This window comes from Otolemur garnettii, unplaced genomic scaffold, assembly GCF_000181295.1.
Source record: "Otolemur garnettii isolate 467f Iridium unplaced genomic scaffold, OtoGar3 scaffold00226, whole genome shotgun sequence".
NCBI lineage: Eukaryota > Metazoa > Chordata > Mammalia > Primates > Galagidae > Otolemur > Otolemur garnettii.
The window spans coordinates 220,504-237,612 of record NW_003852621.1 but is presented as its reverse complement, the minus strand read 5'-3'; the positions used below and the strand labels follow the sequence as shown (position 1 = coordinate 237,612).

The following is a 17,109-nucleotide window of genomic DNA, read 5'->3' as shown; positions in this document are numbered from 1 at the left end:
AGTTGGGAACCTAGGCCTTGGACAGCACAGAGGGCAGGGTCTAGAATCTACCACAGTGCAGCTTCCACAGACAGAGCTCTCAGAATGCAGATTTGGAGCTGGTCCACAGCTCTCAGGGTTTCTCCAGCTGCCTGTGCAGAGGATGTGACCATTGCACCTCCCCAGGGCTGGAAGACACCCTCAGGCCAGGTCTGCCCCTGATAGCCACAGGGATGGGGACCTGGATCCTAAAGCAGAAGGGACATCCACATGCCCTGTTGGGGTGCCGGGGTGACAGCAGAGCTGGGGCAGGGGTCGGTTCTCAACCATACTTCAGCTTCTGCCAACCAGCCTCAGAAAAGGCCTGACAACTTTCAGGGATCCTGTCTTCCCTGTTCCCCAGAAGCAGCCCCCAGGTCTGGCACATGGGACCTTGGGGTTGCCTCCAGTCACCTGGGTGCCACCTCCCTGCTGCTCCACTTGACATTTATGAGAACTTTTGGGGGTTTGTGCCAGGCTAGAGGAGCAGTGGGGGCACACGGGGGCAAGGGGTCTGCCACAGGGCCTCAGATCCTAGAAGCATCAACAGATCTTGGGGTCCTGAGGTTGAGGTGCAGTGCTGGGGGTGGCGGGGAGACTTGAGTGCTAAGCAGGTGCAGACCTGGAGAGGACAGCGAAGATGATGGCGCTGTCGTCCCATGGGCTAGTAGGGACCCTACAGGACCCCAATAGTGTACCTGGGGACACAGGCTTCAAGCCCCACCACCCCTCCAAGCTCACCAGAAACTCTATGAGGACAAGACAGAGTGAGCAGGACCTGTGTTCACTGGAGCCCTTCCTTTCTATGCTGCCGTGTGCTTAAATGGGGTCTCGGCTATCTCAGGAGACAGCTTTCCTTTGAATTTCAAGGAAGATTTTTAATAAACAGAAGCTTAGAGAATGAAAAAATAATTGTCCCACATATTGTTTAAGCCAAAGAAGTCAACCTTGCTAATCAACATTCTATTACAAACTGGTCCTCAGAAGGGAATTTTCATCACTTCTTTTTCTGAGTCCAAATGAAATGAAGGTATGGCCCAAATAGGTCAGCGCCTCTGTGCTCTGAGGCCTCTTAGGGGACCCGTAAGAGGCCGCCATCAGCCCCTGGGGAGACCTGTAGACCTGCAGGGCAGCATCCATGGGGGCCTCCAGACACCTTAGGAGCAGCTACAGGCACAGGGGTGAGGTTCAGCTGCCAGGCAGGAACCAGCAGCACCCTGTGCCCCAAGGGAAAGCCACCAGGAAGGACTGTGGGTCAGAGACCCAGCCCTCAGTGTGAGAAGAACAGGCTGACACCCCCTCCTCAGCCCTCTTGGACTCCCTAAAAAGTAAGGGGGCAGTCTGGGCAGCCTCCAGCCTGAGCTCCATGGCTCCCACCCCTCTCACTCTGATCACCCAAGGCCACCAAATCCCCAACCTTTTCCAATGTGCCCTCCGCTCTCTCCCCTCCCCCGTGGCCCCCTGACACTCTCCCCTCCCCCGCAGTGTTCCACCTGTCCCACAAGATCACCAGCGTGGTCCCTGAGAGCGCTCTGCTCATCGTGCTGGGGCTGGTGCTGGGTGGCATCGTCTGGGCGGCCGACCACATCGCCTCCTTCACACTCACACCCACCGTCTTCTTCTTCTACCTGCTGCCACCCATTGTGCTGGATGCTGGCTACTTCATGCCCAATCGACTCTTCTTCGGCAACCTGGGCACCATCCTGCTGTATGCGGTCGTTGGTACCGTGTGGAATGCGGCCACCACCGGGCTGTCTCTATATGGCGTCTTCCTCAGCGGGCTAATGGGTGAGTCCCTGCCCAGCACAGGCTGGGGACAGAATACAGGCCCAGCTTCACTCACACAGAGCTGTCCCAGGCAATTTGTTCCAGGGTCCCTGGACCAGTGAGTAGGTTGGGTACCCTTCCTCCTATGCTCATAGGGGTGGGTCTGCACACTCTGACTGCCATGTCCCCAAGGCCAGAGCCCCACACAGGGTGGCCCAGAGATGGGCATGCAGTAGGAGTAGGAGCAGGTGCAGGTGTTTACCCAGCCCTGCAGGGTGCTACAGCCCCCACACTGTTCATCCCAAACAACTGCCTCCTGCACCACTGTGGCCACTTACTATGGGTTATAGAGCCCCCGTCCTCTGAGCTTCCCTGGACCTGAGCCAGACACATGGCCACACATGGGGCCCTGAGGGTCCAGCTGGGCTGTGGCCCCTCCAGATGGGCTGAGAGTGGCAAAAGTACATTTCTACAAAACCTTCCCACATGTGGGGCAAGGAGGGGCAGAGCAACAGCAGGGGAAAGCTGCCTGGAGCGGGTGCATGTTGTCCTGTCTGTCTAGTCCTGCTCATCCACCCTAGTGCACCAGGTACCCCTGGCCTTGTCTGGCAGCCCCTCTGGCCCAGAACTCTCAGCTGCTCCTGCAAGTCTGGGTGGGACATCAGGGATGCAGCCCCCAGGGGAGCCTCATCTCCTGCTCAGCACCTAAGCTATCTGCACCTGCTGCAGCCCCTTCACCTTGGGACTGGACCCCAGAGGGGCTCTGCTTCCCTCCAGGTGTACCCTGCATGCAGGGCTCTTTCTTCTTCAGATAAATGGGCTCCCTAGGATGGCACAGCCTTCCCTGGAGAGATGTGGGAGGCCTAGGGGTGGCACATGGGAAGCCATGTGAGACATGTGGGAGACACATGAAAAACCAGGGGAGACACGTGGGAGATGTGTGAGACTAGAAAACGTGTGGGACACAGAGGGGCATGTGGAAGGGCTGTGGGAGACATAGGTGGCTATGGGGTGCTTGTAAGGACACAGACCCAGCTGACAGCAACCTGAGGCTGCCCCATGAAGGATAGCCTGGTCTGGTTGGGGAGAGGTTAACAGCCTGCCCCTGGCCCGGCTCTCCCCTGTGGGCAGCAGGTCCTTTGAGGCCCCATGGCCCCCTTGCATCTTCCAGGGGAGCTGCAGGCGGGGCTGCTGGACTTCCTCCTGTTTGGCAGCCTCATAGCAGCTGTGGACCCAGTGGCTGTCCTGGCTGTCTTTGAAGAGGTGCACGTCAATGAGGTCCTATTCATCATCGTGTTTGGGGAGTCACTGCTGAACGATGCTGTCACCGTGGTGAGTGTGTGATGGGTAGGGCTTCAGAATGGACTGGCCTCTCAGTGTCTGCCTGGGCTACACAGCCACCTCCAGATGCTCTATGCAGCTGCAAGTCTAGTCCCCAGCCTGCTGACCCATCATGACGTGATTTGAATTGGGCCTCTCTTCCTCACAGCAGGGTCCACACCTCCTAGGCAGGGTCTTCAGCCTTATATCTGCAGCTGGTGCCAACCAGGCCTCATTTCTTAAAAGGCAGATGAGTAACGCACAAAGCACAACAAAACCTCAGAAGAACCGTGTGAGTCCACTGTGACTACCATGCAAAGTGCTGCAGCCAGGCTGCTTAGCCCACAGATGCTGGGTCTTTGCAGTCCTGTGCCATATGTCTCCAGGACTGGGTCCTCCTCTTCTCCCACCCCACTGACCTCATGCTAACTAGTAACCCTCCAAAGGCCCCATCTGGAAACAACCACGTTCTGAGGCCACGGCCACCTCATCACAGGGCTGGGCATAGCACATTCAGCCTGTAATAGGAACTAGGGGAAGAAACCTGTTCAGAGCTAAATGTGGACCTGGGACGTTGTAGGGGCCCATGCCCCTGAGCCCTGAAGCCTGTTACCATGACTTAGAATGAATAGTTTTCTAAAACATGGGGAGTGTCCTTGGGCCTCACAGTGGCCCTCCTGAACTTACAGCCATTTCTCTAGGAAGTGCAAAGCCTGGGTCAGAGTTACCTCTGCAGCAAGAAGCTGCTGGACTGGCCTCAATAGGTCTTCCAGGGCTATGGCCCCCCAGGCAGCCCCATCTGCCCTGGTGCCCTCTGCGTGGGCCCCCACACCCTGAGGAGGAAAGCGCAGGCTCAGCAAACACTACTGTCTCAACCAGCGCAGGATGAGGCTCCCAGGCTTTTTGTCTCAAGGTCTGGGTGGGATGTGGTTTAAACATCAACATGCAAAGACCTCAGGGGTGAGCTCCCATCCATTAGAAACAAGACCCTGGGTTATTCTCTGTGACTGAGTGAGAAGTAAAAGGCAACAGGTAGCTTGATGGTGACCCCACTGGCCTGAGGTAGGAAGAGGCCAGCTTTGCTTCCCAAGTCTCTGCTTCCTCCCAGAAAGTTCTCTGCCTCCTGTATCCCACCTGCTAGCTTGCCTGTGCCTTTTCCTGTGACAGTCATCCCATGATGATGTCCTTCTGACAGCCTTTGATAGCTGTGGGCCCCACAGTCAGGCCCAAGTCTGGGGAGGCTTGGGGCCTAGATGTGGGGTGTTAATCCTGACCGGTGGTCTGGCTTGTTTGTCCCCTCAGGTCCTGTACGACGTGTTCACATCTTTTGTGGCACTGGGTAGTGACCAGGTGACCGGCGTGGATTGCGTGAAAGGCATAGGTGTGTAGCTGGTGGGGCCTTCCCAGCCCACCTTCAGGCCTGTCCACTGAGACAGTAGGCAGGCTTGCTGCCCCAGGCGAGCTCTCTTGGCGCCCCTGCCATTCCTAGGACTCAAAGCCCATGTAGGACAATGTGTTTTCACTCAAAGCTATTGTGCCAGTTCCCCTCCCAGCGCAGTTCACAAACACAATTTGATGTGGGTCCTGCCTGAAGAGTCCTGAGTCTTTCACTGGGCAGAGCTGATCTTCCCAGAGAAAGACAACTGGACAGGGTCTGAGGCCACAGGAAGCCTCACAACGGGGGCTGAGTCTGGCGCAAGGACTAGGCCTTGTCTCTGAAAGGGGAATGGATCCTTTGCTTTCTGAGCTCTTGACACCTCCGTGGGAGGTGAAGAATGACCTGGAAGGCAGCAGCCTCACTTGCACACAGGCACATACCCTGGTGTCTTTGTCTGCAGTGTCCTTCTTCGTGGTGAGCCTGGGAGGCACCCTGCTGGGTGTGGCTTTTGCCTTCCTGCTGTCCCTGGTGACCCGTTTCACCAAGCACGTGCGCATCATCGAGCCTGGCTTCGTCTTTGTCATCTCATACCTGTCCTACTTGACCGCAGAGATGCTGTCCCTTTCGGCCATCCTGGCGTGAGTGGGTTTCTCAGGATGGACTTGAAGCCCAGAGATGGGAGAGGCCCTCCTGGGGGGGGCAGCAGTAGCACAGGGAGCACAGCCAAGCAGGTGCAGGCCCCATAGCACCAAGGCCCATGCCTCGAGCCCCATGGGGTGCAGCTGCGACAGCCTCAGGGACCTTTCCCCAGTGGCTCTCCCCACCCCCACCCCCCTGTCTTCTCAGTTCACTTCCCCAGTTGATGGACAGTCCCTATTGGCCAGGAGTTCTTGGAGTCTGTGTCTCCACATTAGTGTCCATGGTTGGCTCAGTGTGGCTCTGAGGGGCTCTAGGCCCCGTGGTGCTGCCTCTGTCACCAGCAGCCCACACACAGTAGGAAAGCCACAGTGCTCCCAGGTCTACCCAGAATTCCCCACTGAGGTTGGCACAAAACAGTGGCAGGGGTCCTGGGCAGGGAGAGCCATCTACTCCCTCCATGTAGGGCCTAGCTGGGGCTGACTGGCCACAGGGGGACCAGCCCAGGAGGAGCTAGGATGTCACCAAGGGTGTGGCCTGGGAGAGCCTGCAGGACTGTTAGGGGCTTGGTTACTGGCAGGGATTAGGCCTTCCACCCATCCTGAGCTGTCCACATTCCCCCATGCAGCATCACCTTCTGCGGCATCTGCTGTCAGAAGTACGTAAAGGCCAACATCTCGGAGCAGTCGGCCACCACTGTGCGCTATACCATGAAGATGTTGGCCAGCAGTGCCGAGACCATCATCTTCATGTTTCTCGGCATCTCAGCTGTGGACCCCCTCATCTGGACGTGGAACACGGCCTTCATCCTCCTGACGCTGGTCTTCATCTCTGTGTACCGGGCCATTGGTGAGGCAGGTGGTGGCTCACACGTCTGCAACAGCTCCCTGAGAAGTCCAGGCTTTTGTGGCCCTGTATGCGAGAGAGAGGGATGAGATGGTGGTTCATGGGCCGGGAAGGAGGTCTTGGAACCCAGAGGGAGCTCACCTGGTTCTCCACTGACACCCTTGGACATTGCCCCCAGAATGGGCCAATAAGACTGGAGGTGGGACAGAAGGCAGGACCCACCCCCACCAGCCTACTACCCCCAGGATCTGCGTGTGGTTGGTGGTATGGGTAGAGTGTGGTGGAAACAGTGGCACATGGGGGTTTCTCAGGTCCTCAGGAGCAGGGGATTGAGCGTGGCTCCAAGGGATGAGGCAGGGGGCACTGTGTTCAGGGTGCTACTGTCCCTTTGTCACCACATCTCCCTCCTGCAGGAGTTGTGCTGCAGACCTGGGTCCTGAATCGCTACCGCATGGTGCAACTAGAGCTCATAGACCAGGTGGTCTTGTCCTATGGAGGCCTGCGTGGGGCTGTGGCCTTTGCACTGGTTGTGCTCCTGGACAAGAACAAGGTCAAGGAGAAGAACCTGTTCGTCAGCACTACCATCATTGTGGTCTTCTTCACTGTCATCATCCAGGTGCGCCACCAGGCCCACACCCTAATTAGGTTTTATAATTTTAGTAATTAGGAGCTCTTTTGTAGGTTTCCATGTGGCCTCACAAGGGATGGAGCATAGTTTGCCCTAAAATGCATTTCCTGGGCTGTGGCTGCCTGGCGCTGCCCCAGTTGCCTCTCCCTATGGGTCCAGGCTCAGCACAGCCGCGAGGTGACACTTTGCCTTTGCTTTTGGTCAATCCAAAGAGCATGTTGCTGGGACCCAGAGGCTGTCCCTGATGGGTCTTGACTGCCCTGTGGGGACTGTGGCCACTGACTACTGTGACTCAGTGGGGCTCGGGCAGGAGGGCTGCCCAGTGGTTAGCAAGACCTGGTCTTTCAGGGCCTGACCATCAAGCCCCTCGTGCAGTGGCTGAAAGTGAAGAAGAGTGAACAGCGAGAGCCCAGGCTCAATGAGAAGCTGCATGGCAGGGTAGGGATAGGGGTAGTGCGGGGAGTGGCAGGTGGGGAGAGGAGCAGGTGGGGGCCTCTGGGGTAGGGAGGCAGAAGGGGAGAGGAGGTGGCTGCTTGTAATGAGGGGCACATGTCCGGGGCTCTAGAGCTACCAACAGTGATGCCAACTAATGTCTCTTGCCTCCCTGGCAAGGCTTTCGACCACATTCTCTCAGCCATCGAGGACATCTCAGGACAAATCGGGCACAACTACCTCAGAGATAAGTATGTGGCTCTCTCCCCTTAGGCAGTAGGCTGGGGACCCATGGGCCCCTCGTGGCAAACCATGTTCCACAAAGCCCAGTTCCTGGCTCAGTGGCCTGGACCCCAGAGAGCACCAGGCCTCAATTGGCGTCAGCAGAGGCACCTGACCGTGCTTCACAGTGCTTCCCAGGCACAGAGTGACACCCTTTGCTGGGGGATAATTAATTCTAAATGTCAAAATATGTGGTTGGAAGATGACAGTGGGAAAACAGGTGATTTCCCCTATATTGTGAACAGAGAATGAGTGTCAGTATCATCAACATTTAAAATAATTTTTTTCTGTGAAACTGAAACTATTTATATTTTATTATAAAATACATTTGACTTTTAAAATTAAGAACTCTAATAATTGAAGCACTTAAAATTCACAGTTTTTTGTTCCTATTTTACGAACAAATAACCCACATTGGCGTACAAGGTATGACTGTGGTTTCTATGGAGCAGAACCATAGTTCTTGGTGACAACTGTGAGTTGGTTCTGAGGTTCCAGGGCATCTCCAGCCTCTCATCTGTGAGGGGGTGTTGCAGGAAGCACACCCTAGGTGACTGCACAGAGCATTGGTCATCCGGAGCTGGACCAAAGAAGTCTAGCCTCCAGGACACATGTAGAAAAGACATCTGCGATTCTGGAGTGATTCCAGAGGCCCTTGGGAGTCTTGCCACTCTCTGCCTCTGAGGGGTGGGCAGTGTCTGGCAGCTCCACCCCTCCCTGGAAGGGCTGGAGCCTTCTCTCTCTTGAGTCCCAGAAGTTTCTCTTAAATCTGACCAGGCCACCTGCCTCTGACCTGAATAAGCAATGGATTTTTCTAATTCTGCTGACTAAGACAACAGCACTCAGGTCAGCTCCACTCTTCTCATAGCCAGGAGCTCAGAGGGGATCTACCATCCTCAGCCAGTTCTGTCATCCACCTTGTCCAGGCCACTTTCTAAAGGATCACTTGGGAAACTACTCATAACATGGTAATTGATGAGAAGTAGAACCCACAGTTTTGTGTACACTCTAGTTAAAACAGTATCAGACAGAAATTTGTGCAGACTGTGGATGATCGCTGATTCGAGGTGGATAGCAGACTTGAATGTGAGCATGAGACCTTATGGATTCTAGAGGACAATGTCAGAGAAACTCTGCTAGAAGTGCCATTGCTGGCTCCCTGCACTTTGAAGTGCTCCCATAGGGTTGTCACTGCAAATGAAATCCAGGGGAGAAAGGGTGACTGTGCATGTCCACCTTGAGTTAGGCAGGGCCCTGTCTGACCCAGGCAGGCTGACTACCACCTCCCCTGCATGCCGACTTTGTGCCATCTGTCCCCGCAGGTGGTCCAATTTTGACAGAAAGTTCCTGAGTAAAATCCTAATGAGACGGTCAGCTCAGAAGTCCCGAGATCGGATCCTGAATGTTTTCCATGAGCTGAACTTGAAGGATGCCATCAGTTACGTGGCTGAGGTACCAGAGCTCTGTTGGCTCCCTGTGGTGGACATGGGTGTGGCTGCTGTGGTCTGGGTATAGGTGATGGAGGGCAGGGGTGGCCCCACACTTCTGAGGCTGGCGTAGCAAGGACAACACCATGTAGTCCTCAGCAACTGGCCTGAACTCATGAGACTTGGGGCCCTCCAGTTCCCAGGGAACCGGCCATGTCATAGCTCTCTCACTCAGGAAAACTGAGGCACAGAGCACTCGGGCCCCCCACCAGATACTTGGTGGTGCTGGCAGGCTAAGAGAAGAGGCCAGGCCCCATGATCTGAGGCCCTGTGTTTCCCTTTAGGGTAGGATAGGATGGGAAGTAGGCAGGGAATTATGGGTCTGGGCTCTCAAAACGCACATATGTACATGCATACATTCTACATGTGTGCACACAGAGGGAAAGCAGTAGGGACGTCTTACCCCAGGACAGGCTGTGGCCCCAAAGCTGCCTCCACAGTGCCTGCCTTCTTCAGAAACTGACCAGAGCAGGCCACCCCATCCAGCCCAACAGCCAGCACCCGCGGTTGGGTAGTCCTCAGCCTCAGACAAAAATCTGGGCCTCCTCTGGGAGTGCTGGCCCCTATGGCCTGGCCAGTGGGCAGTTGCAGGGAAGATTTCCTCCATGTGGTGTCCACAACTCCTTCTTAAGGGGCAAGGCCTGGTCAGCTTGAAGCCCCAGGTCCAGAAGGTTCTCTGCCCCCGCGGGGCAAAAGAGATAGGCTCAGCAAACCCGTGAGACACTCAAACCAAGGACCAGTAGTCTAGTCCCTCCTAGAGTTTGTTACCCCTGTGCAGCCCATGACCTGGGCTCACATACATGACAGGGGTATCCTGGCAGAACCAGGGCTCAGGGAGCCCCTAAGCCATAGATTTCCTGGACAATGCTCCACCCATAAACCCCTAAGTCTACACTCCAAGGCACAGGAAGAGGCTGCCTCAGGCTCAGCCGGGCATAGAAGCTACTGGAAGGGTTGCTATCCTCACCTCTGACCCAAGTTTAAAAAATTCAACACAAAAATCTCAACCTTCTGTGGCTGTGGCTGCCCTTGCGGACTTGGAACCTGCACAGAGGGTGGGAGGGGGCTGGCTACAGGTCTCTGGAGGGGCCTGGAGCCCAAGGCAATATCCCCTCTGCTTGCTGGTTTCTCCTGAGACACTTCTTGGCTTCCACCCCCAAATGGGTGATGTGGGCACTGTGCAGGGCTTAAGCCTACCCTCAGCCCTACCAGCCACACCAAACGTTTACCTGTGACCTATGATCTTGGGCTCTGCCTCATGTACAAAGCCTTGGAGTCCACTTACCTGCTCTGACCACACCCACTGTGTCATGCCCCCAGCATCAGACCTGCCTGGACACCTCTCCTGTCGGTCACTTGCTCTCTCCTAGTGTTCCTTGGCGTAGGGTGGGCTGGGCACTCTGATGCAGACAGGTGGGCTTACCACTCACAGACCCTCCTGGCCCTTGCCTTTTCCTCATGCATCAGTGACAGAAGGATGATGGGGTTGTAGGCTGGTGTAGTGGCTCATGCCTGTAATCCCAGCATTCTGGGAGGCTGAGGCAGGAGGATCATTTCAGCCCAGGAGTTCCGGACCAGCCTGGGCAATAACAAGAGTCCATCTGTATAAAAAATTAAATAAAAAACAGTTGGATTTTGAAGAAGAAGACCAACAGTTTCCACCATGTGAAAGACAAACATACTCTGAAGGGGCAAACAGCACTCTGAGCCTGAAATGCCCCAGCACAGAGTCTCAGTGACTTGGGAGGCCAAGGCAGGAGGATCACTTGAATCCAGGAGTTTGAGGCCAGCCTGGGCAACAGAGTGAGATCTGTCCCCACCCCATGGAGCCTGTCCTTTTGCTCTGTCCACCCCTAGCACCCTGCCCTATGCTCTTCCATGGGCCTCATGGTCCCTCAGGGCCCCACTCCTGCATGGGGCTTGTCTGGCATCCCCTTCTCTGTCAGGTGCATCATAGTGTGATCACTCCCAGGTATGAGGCTGCTGGGGTTCCCTTCTCTGGGGAAATGAGGGTGGGGGTTGGAGTCCACAGCCAAGAGCCACCTTCCTGACCATGGTATCAGTGGGCTCTAATAGTGCCCCAGGGAGGTTTTATTCTTTCACACACACAGGCTGTTTTGTTCCCTGACTGCTCAGGTGGGGCAGTGCTGACATGGCCTCTGACAGGAGCTTCTGCACTTGCCCCACCCTGCAGCTGCAGGGCAGCCCCTGGGCCATGTGGCGTCCCCAGTGCTTCAGCCACATGAGGGCAGATACTGCCTGTGTGCCTAGGGCTAGGTGCTGACTGACTGACTGACACTGACGAGGTTGTCTCTCATGGCAGGGAGAGCGCCGTGGGTCCCTGGCCTTTATCCGCTCCCCAAGCACTGACAACATGGTCAACGTGGACTTCAGCACGCCACGACCATCTACTGTGGAGGCCTCTGTCTCCTACCTCCTGTACGTGTCCATGTCTACACAGCCTCCTGAGCCTGGAGCCTGCCAACAGGCATGGGTCTTCTACAATGGGCATTTCCTCAGGCCCTTGGGGAACTGAGAGTCCTAACTGGGTGACAGGGCTGCAGCCTGTGTGCTGAGGGGGTATGCAGGAAGTGGGCCAGGCATCTCCTACTGCAGTCACCATCAGGCAGCCAGTGAGAGCATCTTCCTGTTGCACTGATGCAAGATGGGGGAGGGTTGGGGAGGAAGTGGGGATGGCAGCATGCTGGGGCCTAGGGCCTGATCTGTCTGCCCTTCCCAGGAGAGGACTGGACTGGTCCTGGATTGCATACTTGCTGCCCCACTGGCCCCAGGATCCACAGCTATGGCCAGTGCTTACTGAGCAGCTATATCACTCAGTGCAGGTGTGCAGTGGGTGGCACCATGGGGTCTCACAGACAGGGTTTTGGAAGGAATAGGTCACAAGGGGCAGAGAGGGGAGTCAACTAAAACAAGATGGCTTATAAGGCCTCTGGGTCAGGCTAAGCCCAGAGGAGAGAAGGAGCTGGCCAGGTGTACAGGTGCCCTGATGTCTAGGTGTCAAGATGTCCAGTTGTCCTGGTGTTCAGTTGCTCAGGTATCCAGGCACCAGGTGCCCAGGTCCTTCCCAGGTACCTAGGTGTTGAGCTGTCCTGGTGTCCAGATGTCTTGGTTCCCAGGTATACAGTTGTCCAGATGTCCTAGTGTGCAGATGTCCTTGTGTTCAGGTTCCCAGGTGTCCTGGTGTCCAAGTATCTTGGTGTCCTGGGACCCAAGCCCAGGCTAAAGCCCAGGCCAGATGCAACCAGCACAAAGGAAAGGGGCAGGGGCCAGCAGGAGGCCCCAAGGTGCATTTCTCGTGGCTCAGTGACCACTACTCCCAAACAGGAGGGAGAATGTCAGCGCGGTATGTCTGGACATGCAGTCCCTAGAGCAGCGGCGGCGCAGCATCCGGGACGCAGAGGACATGGTCACCCACCACACATTGCAACAGTACCTGTATAAACCACGACAGGAGGTGGAGTCCTCGTGGGCGGTTTTCTTCTCCCATCCTCTCCTGGGACAACAGGGAATCTTGTGCTCAGCTGTGGCGGCAGGCGGGTGTGAGGGTGGGGTGACCCCATGGCCCTGGGGGTGCCCTGCTGCGTCCCCAGCTGTGATGATCCCTGTCACTCCCCCCAGTACAAGCATCTCTACAGCAGACATGAGTTAACTCCAAATGAGGATGAGAAGCAGGACAAGGAGATTTTCCACAGGACCATGCGGAAACGCCTGGAGTCTTTCAAGTCAACCAAGCTGGGCCTGAACCAGAACAAGAAGGCAGCCAAGCTGTACAAGAGGGAGCGTGCCCAGAAGCGGGTGAGGGACCGCACACAGCACAGGGCACCCCTCATGGGCCCCAGCAGGGACTGTATCCCTGCCACCTTGCCCACCAAGGAGGAAACATGGGGAAGTTGAAAGTGGGTGGAGCGGAGACAGGTCCTGCTCTGCTCTCTGGGGCGGGAGGCAGGTGCACCCTCCACACCTGTAAGCACTTCCTTGTTTGCTCCTCAGAGAAACAGCAGCATCCCCAATGGGAAGCTGCCCACCGAGAGCCTCATGCACAACTTCACCATTAAGGAGAAAGGTACTGGTTGGCTCTGGAAAAATGCTTGTCAGTAGGACCTTCTGGCCTCCTGACATTGGCTGCTTTCTTGCTTGTCTCCCAGGCTTGAGGCAAGCTAAACATATGTCCCCATCCCCAGCTGTGACTGCACCACTACAGTTGTTTCCCCAGCCAGGGCTCTCACATCTCTCCCTACTGGCCTGTCATCCCTGCCCCTTCCTCTCCCGGGGGTTCTGTCACCCTCACCCACCCTGCCCCTGGCACAGCCACCTATGGAGCCACCCAGACACTGCTAGCTTGGTGGCTTGATAACAGCCCCAGTCCTGGGAGTTGGACCTGGCTCCCTGACCCCCAGTCTATGTTCCTTGTGTTGCCTCTCCCACTAGATTTGGAACTCTCGGATCCTGAGGAGGCCCCTGAATATGACACTGAGGAGACCAGTGGGGGTATTGAGTTCCTGGCAAATGTCACCAAGGACACTGCATCTGACTCCCCTGCAGGTGGGCAGGGTGACATCACAGGTGGTGGTTGCGGGGGCAACTTGGTCATTGAGAAAGGGACATCCCCACGTCCTAGACTCCCCTAGAGAGTTGCTGACACCATGAAGAGTTCTCTCAGGGAGATGTAGTCCTGGCAGTGGCAGGTCCACCTGCCATGGAACAGGCAGGGTCTCTGTGCCCTGAGGAGGGAGGTGTCACCTGTGCCATCTGCAGGGTGAAGGGCCTGACACCTTAACCTTCCAGGTGACCTTGCAGGTGCTGCCACAGGAACAGCTGGTGACAGCCTGGAAGTGGCTTTCCCTCTTTCCCATGTGGGCTGCTCCTGGAAGACTGACTGGCTGCTGCCCTTTCTCCTAGGAATTGACAACCCTGTATTTTCTCCGGACGAGGACCTGGGCCCCAGCCTCCTGGCCAGGGCGCCTCCCTGGCTGACTCCAGGGGAGACAGTAGTGCCCTCCCAGAGGGCCCGCCTGCAGATACCCCACTCTCCCAGCAACTTCCGCCGTCTGACGCCCTTTCGCCTCAGCAACAAGTCTGTGGACTCCTTTCTGCTGGCTGACGGCCCTGAGGAACGGCCCCATGCTGCCATCCCTGAGTCCACACACATGTAATGCCTAACCCTAATGCCTCCTCTCTCCTCAGCTCCTGTCCTCAGGCCTCATGTTCTTTCTTTCCGACTGAACTTCTGCAGACTGTCAACAGCTGCTTCTTTCTTTCAGATCCTCTCAGGGAACGTTCGCTGGTCTGCTTCTCCAGAGCTACCTGAGGCTTGGTGTGTCTTAGCAGGCTGCCTCTGAGGATTTACTTTGAGATTGTTAGTTTGCTCACAAAATGCTCTGGATCCATGTGGTCAAACCATGAGCTCAGAGGGAGCTGAGAACAGGCCTGGGTGACTGAGGGAGGGAAACACTATCCTCCCCAAAGGCCCTAGGCCCTGGGAAAAGTCCAGGTGGTGGAAGTCTAGGGCAGAAGCAACATGTGAGTGGTGTGCAGGACATGGGGCAGTCAGGGGCTGGCCACACAGATGCCCGCCAGCATGCTGACAGCCTCTTGGGCTCCAGCCCAGATAGGAAGGGGAGACAGGTGGAGAGGAATGGGGGGCCTGGGCTATCCCATTCATTCCACAGAAGGAGGCCTCAGCCCACCTTGGGCAGGTGTTGGATCATTTCAAGTGTCCTTTGGGAGCTAAATGGGCTTGAGGGAAGAGCATGAGGGCAAGGCAGGGTAGGGTAGTGCCTACTCCAAATGCAGCTGAGACAGCTCTTCCCTCTGATGGAACCTGCACCTATCTACCCTGCACTTCGGGAGAAGACACTGTCTTCTGAGACTTGCAGGGTGGGTGCCCCTGGCAAGCATTGGTGGTCCCACTGGCTGTCCTGGTTGTGGGAAAGGGCCACACTGGGCCAACCTCTGCCTCCTTTCTACCTGTTCCTGCTTCTACTCTGGACCTCTGGCCTTTGCTTGCTTCTGGTCTGGACCTCTCGCATTGCCTTTCTCTGTTTCCCTGGGTGTCATCTTTGAGTCCCACTGGTTCTCAGAGCAGGGTGCCCTGTTCCCAGGAAGTCGAGGCTGCTGGGCCCACCTTAGGAGGCACCTGTCACATCTGCAGTGAGGTCCTCGCTAAATCTGTCCTATGGATCACGGTGGCCACAGAACATCTGAATGGTCCAGGCAAGCCCGGCTGGGCCTCAGACTGGGCCTCTGGGGACCCCCGAGTGGCAGACCACCAAAAAAGTCAAGTGGCTTAGGGTGAAGCCTCCCAGTGATCGAAGCTGAAAGGGCCCCCCATGGCTTGGAAGGCTAAGAGACCTGTGCTGGACACGACAGCTCGCACCCACCACGCCCGGATGCACCTGCTCTGGACAATGCTCAGGAGCAGCAACCAAGGGGAAGGAAGCTGCGTCCTGCGGTGACCTGGTGAGCGCTGACCACACCGCTGATGCCCTATCTTCCGCAGGTGACACCGGGTCCGACACCCCACTGACCGGACGCTCATCCCCACGCCACCGGTCACCTGCCGCTACAGAGAAGTCTCCGCTGCCCACGCGCCTCCTGCTGCCGCGTGCCTCGAGCCCCGTCCCGTCTGCGTCCGTGTCCACCCCGGAGATAGCCACGCCTACCGAGCCGGGGCAGGGGGCAGGGTCCTCTCTGGGGTCAGGTCCGGAGCACCGGGGGCTGCCGAGTGCTCACGCACGGTCGGCGGCGGCTCGCCGCGTACACAGCCGGCGCTCCTTCCAGCGGCCCCGAGCGCGTCGCCGCCCGGCGCTCCTCAAGCTCGCGTCGCTGCCACCCTCCTGCCACGCCCCGCCGCACGCGCTGGAGCAGGAGGAGACGCCATTGTGACCCGGGCCCACGCCCCTGGCCGCGAGCGCCACACCCCGTCCTCCTGCCCATTCTCCCTCCCATAATATTCCCGGCCCCACCGCGGCCTCCTCCCCACCCCGGCTCTCTGGCCCCACCCACATGGCCTTCTGAGCCGTCCACCACATACTACCCCCGTTTTCCCGCCCTCGCTCCCACCTGGGCGCATCCCTTTGCACACGCAGGTGCTGGGTGCCACCCAAGCCAGGCTGCTGGAGATGGGCAGGCCTGGCCTCCCTCATCGGAGGGTGGCAGATGCTCCACCCTGTCTGTGCTTGGGAGTCGTCAGCACTTCCGTGTGCATCTTAACGCCCTGACTCAGGGACAGGGAGGGCAGGAGCTCAGGCTCCTTTTTAAGGGCAGCTTGTGTCTAATTTTCATCACTGCCGGGGAAACTGAGCCCCACACACAATGAGACTTGCCCTACTGGACACAAATCCAAGCCTGCGATCACTCCAGACCTCCCTCCAGGGACATAAGGGACAGCCTGGTTCTTGCACATCCTGAGCCACTAGAACGCCAGGTTCCTGATCCCTCAGAACTGGCAGGCTGTGTGGGGTTCTCATGTCCACTTGCCAGTTCTGTGAACTGCATGTCACCATGTGGACTATAGGTAAAGTTGCAGGAATCTTTTGTTTGTTCATTTTTTGGTTTCAGTTCCTAGAACCCAGCACTCATCTTGTTCCCCTCCCAACTCAGGCCCTGCACTTGCCCAAGTCTGGGGTGGTAGCCTTTGGCCACAGCCCTGTCGTCAAAGACAAGGTCTCTGGCCTGAGCTGTCTCACCTCATAGGTTGACATAGACAGCTCCAACTTGGTTAGAAGCCCTGCAGAGGTAGTGCAGGGGGGGGCCTCAGGGGCAACTCGTTTAGTATCATGGATCCTCAAGTGGATTGTGGCCACAGTAACCACAGTAGGAGAGAAGTGAGGGGTCGGAGTGGCCAGAGGGGCTCATGGTCCTCCTAGGCACTTGGCTGAGACCCTTCGTACCCATACCAGGTCTCAGGGATAAGCCTTGGACAAAGCCCCTGTCCTTCTGGAGTAAGACCACTGTCCAGGCTGTTATGGGAGGGAAGCAGGGTAAGGTCAAAGTCTGGCTCCCAGGCTGCTATCCACTCCTGGGCTCTCTTCCAATCTGCCCCACACTGAAGGTTTCATCTGAGGGCAGTGGGCTTGGGACACTCACAGCTCCTTGCTCAGGAAAATGAAACTATTTGTGTGTTATGATAAAGTTTTGACAGTTTATGTTCCCAAAGCAGTCATAGATAAAGGAATTTATTAGCAGTTTGCAAACTGAGTCCCTGGTGGAAAGGGTCTACAACTCCCTGTTCACAACTTCACTCTTGAGTTTACTCCCAAGACAACTGCCTCCCTCTGGTGTCTGCTCAGAGG

At 56.7% G+C, this 17,109-nt stretch overlaps 1 protein-coding gene across 4 annotated transcripts in view; it reads left to right on the top strand.

Annotated features, from left to right (window-relative positions):
• Positions 1-15,369, top strand: part of SLC9A3 (solute carrier family 9 member A3) — a 38,741-nt gene extending 23,372 nt beyond the window's left edge. The window contains exons 2-17 of one of the 4 annotated variants that reach the window (XM_003802007.2): positions 1,504-1,806; positions 2,957-3,117; positions 4,408-4,486; positions 4,944-5,121; positions 5,748-5,968; positions 6,379-6,581; positions 6,942-7,031; positions 7,206-7,276; positions 8,630-8,759; positions 11,118-11,233; positions 12,140-12,269; positions 12,434-12,610; positions 12,806-12,878; positions 13,244-13,357; positions 13,715-13,964; positions 15,315-15,369. In XM_003802007.2, coding sequence (XP_003802055.1) covers positions 1,504-1,806; positions 2,957-3,117; positions 4,408-4,486; positions 4,944-5,121; positions 5,748-5,968; positions 6,379-6,581; positions 6,942-7,031; positions 7,206-7,276; positions 8,630-8,759; positions 11,118-11,233; positions 12,140-12,269; positions 12,434-12,610; positions 12,806-12,878; positions 13,244-13,357; positions 13,715-13,964; positions 15,315-15,318 — 2,300 coding nt within the window. In that variant the 3' untranslated portion in view covers positions 15,319-15,369. Of the gene's footprint in view, positions 1-1,503; positions 1,807-2,956; positions 3,118-4,407; positions 4,487-4,943; positions 5,122-5,747; positions 5,969-6,378; positions 6,582-6,941; positions 7,032-7,205; positions 7,277-8,629; positions 8,760-11,117; positions 11,234-12,139; positions 12,270-12,433; positions 12,611-12,805; positions 12,879-13,243; positions 13,358-13,714; positions 13,969-15,314 lie in introns of those variants that run through there. The other 3 variants (XM_003802008.2, XM_012812866.1, XM_012812865.1) reach the window with 3 other exon arrangements.
• The last annotated feature ends 1,740 nt before the right edge of the window (positions 15,370-17,109 follow it).